This window comes from Panicum virgatum, chromosome 4K (genome assembly GCF_016808335.1).
Source record: "Panicum virgatum strain AP13 chromosome 4K, P.virgatum_v5, whole genome shotgun sequence".
NCBI classification, from domain to species: Eukaryota; Viridiplantae; Streptophyta; class Magnoliopsida; order Poales; family Poaceae; genus Panicum; species Panicum virgatum.
This window is the reverse complement of record NC_053139.1, coordinates 41214241-41223580: the sequence shown is the minus strand read 5'-3', so window position 1 is coordinate 41223580 and position 9340 is coordinate 41214241. Positions and strand designations below refer to the sequence as shown.

The 9340-nt window shown below is 42.3% G+C and overlaps 1 protein-coding gene across 1 annotated transcript; it reads left to right on the top strand.

Moving 5' to 3' along the window:
- The first annotated feature begins 987 nt into the window (after positions 1–987).
- LOC120704088 (lysosomal Pro-X carboxypeptidase-like) lies at positions 988–8753 on the top strand. The gene is made up of 10 exons (XM_039988343.1): positions 988–2646; positions 4174–4354; positions 5483–5616; positions 6081–6193; positions 7080–7203; positions 7402–7563; positions 7647–7799; positions 7909–7988; positions 8122–8171; positions 8259–8753. The coding sequence occupies exons 1-10, from the start codon at positions 2146–2148 to the stop codon at positions 8381–8383; spliced, it is 1623 nt and encodes a 540-aa protein (XP_039844277.1). The 5' UTR covers positions 988–2145; the 3' UTR covers positions 8384–8753.
- The last annotated feature ends 587 nt before the right edge of the window (positions 8754–9340 follow it).

Below are 9340 nucleotides of genomic sequence, written 5' to 3'. Positions count from 1 at the left end.
AGGTGCTGAGCATTTCCACCTCTGGGACACGTGGTGACACCGGACCCGTCCCCGAGCGGGAAGCGGGTCTGGGACCGTTGGTCCGGTGAGATTGAGTCGGACCCCAGGGGTCCGGCTGCTCAGCTCCTTAGGGCGTAGTTACGGATAACTATGCAAGTCTTGGCACAGTAGGAGTGGGTACCCCAGTTGCAGAGTACCGACAGAGGCCCCCGGGCCCGCCTCGGGAGAGGCAAAGAACCCGCAGGTGGGGCCACTACTGTGAGCAACTTGGCTGCTTCTGGCGCCTAGCGGTGCGAGCCGCAAGGGTTTTGTCCTGCGTCGTCCATCCTTTGGGTCACCTGCTACATCATCACGTTTGGACCTGCACATGACTCAAGGTAGATGCTTAGTAGCGTGCCCACGGGTCCCAAATCCTGTTGGCTGTAATCCTTTGAGATTGACAGCTAGGTTCAGTGAACGGAGCTAAAGGGGCCGGCCTTTAGGTTAAGAGAAAGTCCAGACCTCCAGGTTCCCAGTCCTAGGTACTACGGCACTCATTCACAGGAGGTGATGCGTGCATGCTTATGGTACGGAACCAGCCTAAGCAGCTACACGGCTCCGGACGTACCCGGAGAATGAGTGTGCTTCCCTGAACCTTCAGGTTCCCAGGGGTCCGAACCCCTCTCTTCCATGAGGCGAACTAAGGATAAACTTTTCCTTTATAACTAGATGTACATGAGATGTGCGATGTAAGCCAGAACACGGGTTTATGAGGCCGGAGCTGTCCGGACCTCCGGGCCCCCAGTCTTAGATACTACGGTACTCGCCCTATGGAGGTAGAGCATGTAGGCTTAGGGTACGGAACCAGGCTAAGCGGCTACACGGCTCCGGACCAACCCGGAGGGTGAGTACGCTTCCCTGAACCTAGTTCGCAGAGGTCCGAACTCCTCCACGGGGGAGGCTCACCGGACTGGACCACACGGAAGTACTACCTAGTTACAAATGAAAAGGTTTTATTCTCTGCTGGGCCTCTAAGGGTAGAACTTACAGAGATGTAGAGTCGGGGGTGCGACCGGAGTCGGCGTAACATCGGAGAGAGGTGAACCGCGCACGCTGGCTCCAACAGTGACAGGCACTTTCTTGCACCCCAACCCAACCCAATCGCTTGGTCCATGCCACTCCGGGGAGGAATCTAATGGTCGTCGTCATCGTCGCCCCTTTCGCTTTCCGTCGTGGACTTCTGGTTCTCTAGAGCCAGGACTGCTCGAGATAGGAATGGTCAGCGATGTGATGCAAGGCCGCAAGGGCCGGTTCCGCGGCGCCATACACCTTGCGTCGCCGATCACCGTGGTTTCAGATGACTTTCTGTTTTCTGAACCTTTTATTTAGTGGTGATTTTATTTGGTTCAGGCTTCTAGGATACATACGCATGCGCGCTGTGCTCATCAACCGAGCTAGCTTCCAAAACTAATTTTTTGGGACTTCATTTTTTAGATATTGTTGGAGATACTCTAACTTATCTCAACTGATACTACTCCCTCGGTTCCAGAAAAGAATACAACTCTCGCTTTTCGAGGAATCAAACAATTTCAAATTTGTCCAACTTTATATGAAAATTGCTAAAATTTATATCTCCAAATAGATTTTAGTATAAAAAATATTACATAATTAATCTAATGATACTTATATTTTGTAACATAAATGTTAATACTATTTTGTATAAATTTAATCAAACTTAAAATTATTTAACTCATCGAGAGCTAGAGTTGCATTCTTTCTAGACGGAGGCAGTACATCGTGTAAAAATTCACTAAAATCCAGAGCCGTTTCGGATTCGGATAGATGGGAATGGATGAATCTCATAGTAGCATTTTGCTAACTTACGGCGCATAGGATTCGCACCTATGGAACCATTTCTAACAACGCGGCGTAAGCAAGAACAAGGACGCGACACGGTCGAAGCTGATAGTTGACAAACCATTTCTCGTGCCAATTCGGGCATGACCATCGCGAAGAAAACTGCCACCAAATTTTCCGAACTTTGCTCGTGTCACCAGGCCAAACGAGGCAAACCGTCAGCAAATTGACGGCGCCTCACCTCACCCCCTCCCCGTCCGCGCGCCAGAGACCGTGTGTGCGAGAGAGCAGAGCAGAGCGCGGGCACCAATGGCGACAGCTGCCTCGTCAGCCCCTCCCCTGCTCGCCTTCTTGCCGCTCCTGCTGCTCAGACTCCTCGCGGCCTTCTCACCGGCCACAGCCACAGCAGCGCGCCCCTCCAACCCCAAGAAGGCGCCGTTCCCGACCGTCGCTCCTCTGCACCTGCAGGCTCTCCGGCAGCAGCGGGCTCGCGCCGGCTCGTCAGCTGCCAAGCACGTCGCCGCCGATGGCGCCAGCGCCAGCGACGGCACGGCGGCGAAGCCGTTCACGGCGCACTACTTCCCGCAGGAGCTGGACCACTTCACCTTCACGCCCAACGCGTCCATGCTCTTCTACCAGAAGTACCTCGTCAACGACACCTTCTGGCGGAGGCCCGGCGGCGGCAAAGGCGCCGCCGGGCCGCTGTTCGTGTACACCGGCAACGAGGGCGACATCGAGTGGTTCGCCACCAACACCGGGTTCATGTTCGACATCGCGCCCAAGTTCGGTGCCCTCCTCGTCTTCATCGAGGTACAAAAGATTTTACTAACAATAATAATCCTGGCAAGATTATTACTCGCTCACAGCCAAACAGAGTCGGAAGTCTTCGTTGTCAACTTGTCATTGATAAGGCACTCCTGAATCCTAACACTCAGCCAAATATTATGGACAAAAAATATTCTTATCCTGACGCTACATTATTGCTTTGTCAGCGAACAAGGAACTCAAGGAAAATAGCGCCCCCCCCCCCCAACCCCACCCAACACACAAACAACGCAGCATCACGCAAAAAAAAAAAAAAACGCAGCATCACGCAAATATTAGGTCTCCTGAGCTCTTGGGACCCATAATCTGGCTTTTCCTAACAGTTCGAGAGTGGTGGATAATAGTCCCTCAATTCCAAAATCGAATATATTAAATAAAACTTTACACCCTTTGACCTGTCCCGAAACTCTGATTTTTAACCTTCAACTACAAAACTGGATAACAAAGACCATCCAACTGTCAAGCAGATAAATTTAGCCCATTAGATGGTTTCAAAGGTGGTTTCATATTTTTTTAAGAAAATAAAAAATCCAATTATATTTAAAAAGTCAACTATTTTAAATCAAAAAATATGAACTGGTACCTAATTCTCTAAAAATGTAACATATCTATTGATGTAGTATTTGAATCTTATTTATACAAAAATTTTAATCATAATTACAAGAAAATAAATACTAGGAACATTAAAAAAAATTATGAATAACTGATAAATAAAGTTCCAATAGATAGATTACACTTTTAGAAATATGTCGGCACCTATTTTGTAGTTTTTTGTTTTAAAATGAATTATTTATAAATTCTTTAGTTTAAACTATTTTTTTATTTTTTATAATAAAAACTACCATTGAAGCCACTCAGGGCCAAATTTGTCGGTTTTTACCATTGGATGACCCACGGTATCCCATTTTCTATATGAAAGTTGAAAATCATACTTTTAAGACAGTTTGAGGGTGCAAAATGGAATTTTTCCTAATTTGAATTCAGAACAGATCCTAAGAGTATTCTACATTGTGGCAGATGTGATTCCATTCATTGATATTTTCTCCACCAATGACCGAGGGTGTTTAGGTGCCATATGATCATTTCTCAAGAGCTACGCAGTGTTTAGAAATGCAAGGCCCCATCAAGCATTTGCTAACAATCCTCAGTAAATTGTCTAGACACTATATAAAAAATCATTTCCCAAATGTTGTAGTTATTCAAGTGGCTATGGTAATGACATGTTAAGTAGAGAAAAACTATACATAGATTTTTAAAATGAAGAAATTTGACATTAACATCCACTTATGAGCTTGGCCACAATTACCATCATCCCCACCTAATTTATCTCAGTGTCATATATTGTTCAAGTTCTAAATTTCTCTAGGCGTAAAAATGGCTAGATAAAACACCTAAGGTGCTAGGCGTAGTGGGGGTGCTTCTCTGTGTAGCACCTATATGTTGCCTTTTGAAACAATTGTTTTATAAATAAAAGTTGATGGTCATATCTGTTTTGCCATTAATGATAATTAGCATCGCTTCTATGGGGAGTCAACACCGTTCGGGAACGACTCGGATAATTCCGCGAAGACACTGGGCTACTTGGCATCAACGCAGGCCCTCGCTGACTATGCCATCCTCATCACCAGCCTAAAGCGGAACCTATCGGCCGAGGATGCCCCCGTTGTGGTCTTCGGTGGCTCCTATGGTGGCAGTAAGTCATTCCTAAACCATGCATGATTGTAAACTTGATTACCAAGCATGTGTCAACTTATTCTGAAAGATCACCACACCGACAAGTTATTTTTCTATTTGAGCGCATAGTGAATTATGTATGCTAAGTTAGAGTAATAGTCCATCATCCTAAGCTCTTGAACATGCTATATTATAGGCTATTTATACTGCACATTTAGTTACTACAATTCCAACCTTAGTATTTGAGATGTTAAACCTCTTCTACCTAGGAACAATAAATGTAATTGAATATTTTTCAAAAAGAGTGCAAATAGTTAAACTATAAAGGATATGTCAGAATATAATACACTTATTTAAATTAGCAACTTACATAACTTCTTTATCATGAGTTTTTTTTTACAATTTAACACTGATATTTGTTTGTCATTGGTATATGACTTAGTAAGGAATGCTAAACTATGAAAATTGACATGGTTAGCACTCGTTACCTTAATTTATACATGGTTTTCATGCTATCACCAATCACGATGGCATGCATCATGCATATATACTTTTAAGTTTATATCATAATGGTAGAGATGAGCAATTTTAATGCAAGTTTACTAGATTAATTTAGATTATTTTGAGAAGGACATAGACTGACAATTTACACAATTGTTTTGGGGGTGGGGGCACTTCAATTATTTTCTGTAATGACAAAAGTTGATAATTCGGAAGCAAATTAAATCCGTTAGTGTTGGTGCAAACAATGTGATTTTACAAAATCAATGATGGGATGTTTGGCATTTTGTGGGAATTTTTATAATTTCTAACCTTTTCAATTGCCTCATGTAAGGATTAATGTGTAAGCTCTAACATGCCTTCAATTAGTACTCACTTCGTTTTTACAAGATGTATTTCATTTGTTCAAACAAGGCTTTAACTAGTAATTACTTCATGAATAGTTCATTTATGTTGTATAAAATTATAATAATAAGAATGACTTTTAAAAATAAAACTCACCAATTGACATCAATTTTATTAGCTAATAATGTATCTTAACGAAACAAAATAAATCTTGTAACTTAAAATGAGGTAGGAATAATAAGATTGTGAGCTAATTAAAATCGCACTTCATTTATGGTTGTCCTTGAATGCTTGTTTGCAGTGCTGGCTTCTTGGTTCAGGCTCAAGTACCCCCATATCGCCATTGGGGCCTTGGCATCCTCTGCGCCAATCCTGCAGTTTGACAACATAACACCGTGGAGCAGCTTCTACGATGCAATCTCACAGGACTATAAGGTACCAATCTTTTTTAAACATATTATAGATGCCGATCCTTACATGCACGCATGCAAACTCACCTCTACGAATGCACCTATGAGCATCTCCAAATGACTAGATCGATGAATATTGATATTTACTATAAGGTACTAATAATAACTTAATCATTATTTTTTATGGGATTAGGTGGTTGCAGATCTGTTCTTCTGTTTGCCTTAAAAATTTATTGATGTTTAGAGCACTGTTTTCTTTTCCCGGGAGAAACACCCTGAGTGTCTTTTTTTCAAAAAAAAAAAGAATTTACTAGCCATATCTGGCGTTCCACTTGTAAATAAGAAAAAATCCCAAACAAATGGCTCTCCTGCTGATGACTTCTTTGTCTGATTGATAATGGTCATAATGCTAGGTTAGTCTATGTCTCAAGCAAAATAGTGACATCTTCTGTACGTTAGATGATAACTGATTTCCAATTAATTTTGCAGTCTGAGAGCTTGAATTGCTTTGCTGTGATCAAGGCAACCTGGGATGTGCTGGATGAGAGGGGATCAAGTGACAAAGGGCTACTTGAGCTCAGCAAATTGTTCAGAGCTTGCAAGTAAGTTCAATTTAACACAAACTTGGCTCGGTCTTGTCAGGGAATCAAAGTAGAATTACTAGCCTTAATCTTGCCTGCTGCAAGTAGCACTTGAGGGTTGGATTCTGCTATGTGAAATGCAAATAAATAAAGCGTTAGTCATGCAAAAAAATAAAAAAGAAAAGAAAGGAGATGCAAGTGTTTTTGTCCTTTGCACTCTTGCAAGGAACATTTTTTTTATGGAGCAATGAAGGGTGCGCCCACCTTAGTTAGGTATATAATTTAGATACAGACTTAGGGTTATCTTATATTATTTTCATAAGTAGCAAAGGCAGGGAAAAAAATATCGGCGAAATTTCACCGAAATTTCCGATATTTCGCTTTTATCGGTGAGTAGCGAAAAGGAAAAAAATACCGGTATGGTATTATTTTTTATTTTTTTTTGCGCAAATTTAATTAAAATTTTAAAATAAAAAATGCCGATAAATACGAAATTTCGCATTTATCGGCAGGTGCCGAAATTTTTTTGTTTACTGGTAAAAAAACCCTGAGCAAATGTGAGTAAATTTTTAGAAAACAAAATAGATCCTGCAGTTATTACCATAATTGATTATTAGAGTATCGAATATTTCTGATTTTTGCAAGGATTTTTGGGACCATCTTCTATTTTTGTAGCGCACCTTGTGAGGATTAACATTAGTACTTCAAAATGAGAAGCCTCTGATTAATAATAACAAGATAATACAACTAATGCATGGGTGTTAAGATAATACACCCCATTAGCCAATACAGCATAAGCGTATCTCAGTGAAATAAGATTATCGAACCATTTAACACTTTCAATGTATTTTAACACAGCTGGAAATTTAAATTTTTCGTGACATTGTTTTTTCCACTCAATTTTCAGGACTGTGAAGTACGCTGATTCAATTGGAGGCTGGCTGGAGACAGCGTTCACCTACACTGCCATGGTGGACTATCCAACACCGGCCAATTTCCTGGAGAACCTGCCTGCCTACCCCGTCAAGGAGGTTGTCCATTTTAGCCATATTCCGCAATAACTTCTCCCGTTTCAACAAAATTGCTTAACTGAACCTGCATGAACAAGATAACCACACTTCTGTTCTACAGAGCATGTTATTTTGAAAGCTGCCGACAAATTTTCTATCCGACTTGTGTTGATAGAGAAGAGCTACTGAACATGTCATTTCTCATGAAAACTTGCCCAGATGTGCAAGATCATTGATGGATTCCCCGCGAATGCAGACATCCTGGAAAAGGTGTTCGCAGCCGCGAGCTTGTACTACAACTACACAGGAGACCAGACTTGCAACCAGATTGAGTATGAAGACAACTCCGATACTTCAGTTCTCGGCGGCTGGGGGTGGCAGGTAAAACCAGAAAGACTAGTAGTACCATGTTAGTGTGAACGCTGGGCATCTGAGATTGTGCCATACTCGATCGTCCCGTGTAGGCTTGCACAGAGATGATCATGCCGATGTCGATCTCCAACGAGAGCATGTTCCCGCCAGACACATTCAGCTACGATGACACGTCTGATGCCTGTTTTCAGTTGAATGGGGTTCGGCCGAGGCCGCATTGGATCACAACTGAGTATGGTGGACATGTAAGTGTTGTTTTCAGAGTTTCGATGTACATACATAAGCCTTCAGTGGAAACAATTACTGGTATGTGCAAATTGCTCATGTGGTGCTGCGTTGCACAACTTCATGCAGAAGATAGATAAGGTGCTCAAGCGGTTTGGGAGCAACATCATCTTCTCCAACGGAATGCGAGACCCATGGAGTCGAGGCGGGTAGGTCGATCCGACCATTTCTTCTCATGTCTCATAATTCATCAGGATATTTTCAGTCCTTCAGAAGTTCAAATAACATGTGTGCTGGAGTACACGCTAATGGTTTCTTTTTTCATTACTCTGTTGAAAATAGGGTGCTCAAGAATATCTCATCCAGCATTGTGGCCCTTGTCACAAAGAAAGGTGATCCATAAACTGCAGTTTTTCTTTAATCACAGTAGCATTTTTTTTGCAGTACACTTATGTGCTGTTATTTGTCTCGGTGATCAGGGGCTCATCATTTGGACCTCAGATCTGCAACCAAGGATGATCCAGATTGGGTTGTAGAACAAAGGAGACAAGAGGTTGAGATCATACAGGGATGGATAGATCAGTATCATCAGGACATGGCATAATTATCCTACTGATACTACTGATTTTCTTTCTCTCTTTCTTTGTGTCTTGAGTGGGTTTGTAAAAACTCTCTTTCTTTTTGCTCTTTCAATTAATATATATATATATATATATATATATATATATATATATATATATATATATATATATATATATATATATAACCAGTAGGGGATGCTCATCCCCTCCTGTTGCATCAAAAAAACAATGGTGAATTGTTGTAAATCACTAATAAGTCTGCCCTTTCAGTTTTTTTTATAATACGTCCTTTTAGTTTTAGTTCACGCTTCAGATACACTATTTTGACTTGCATGTAGCTCTATTTGCTCGTATGAAACGCCAACTAAACTGATTGGAGGAAGTTCTACCTAAGTAAATCTGTTCAGAAGTCAGTTACCTTGCAGCAATCAACTTTGTAAAACCCATGATGATGGCGTATATGATTAGAAAACAAAGTCTGTAACGTTGTACAGATGGCAAGTAATGGAGTCTTTTATTCTGGTATTTCTCTTTTACACTGATGGTCTAAATCTGCAGGTGTCATTAGGTCACTGTAGATGGCTTTGCCTGATGTTGCCGCGGGAGCAACAAAATGAAGGTCGCAGGGAGACAGTGTTTCGTGGGGATGGGCGGATGGCCATGTTCATTCTGGATTTCCGGATAGGTTGCATCAACAGGGGCGCCACTCACTCATTTGATCCGCTACTAGTGTCTCCCTGTTGGCCTGCAGTACGCCAGCCACTGCCTCACATGATGATCCCCTCTGACTCCCTCACGGTCACGGCTAGGTTTGATGGCATCAGCTCGACTAGTAGGAAGATGTTCCGCGGCGAGCTCTCTAGTGCTCGGTGCGCGCGCGCATCTCTTCTGCTGAACCGACGCTGCCCGAGATCGCGGCCATGATCCGGTAATCTTCAGCCGTGGGCGGCCACAGGCAGGACTTGCTGAGGATGCTTCAG

What these genes read in the sequence shown, in the direction of transcription:
- LOC120704088 (XM_039988343.1), top strand. Translation starts at nt 2,146, where the DNA reads ATGGCGACAGCTGCCTCGTCAGCCCCTCCCCTGCTCGCCTTCTTGCCG. An exon ending in CAATCTCACAGGACTATAAG is followed by an intron (nt 5,617 to 6,080) that starts GTACCAATCTTT and finishes TTAATTTTGCAG; the next exon opens with TCTGAGAGCTTGAATTGCTT. An exon ending in GGCCCTTGTCACAAAGAAAG is followed by an intron (nt 8,172 to 8,258) that starts GTGATCCATAAA and finishes CTCGGTGATCAG; the next exon opens with GGGCTCATCATTTGGACCTC.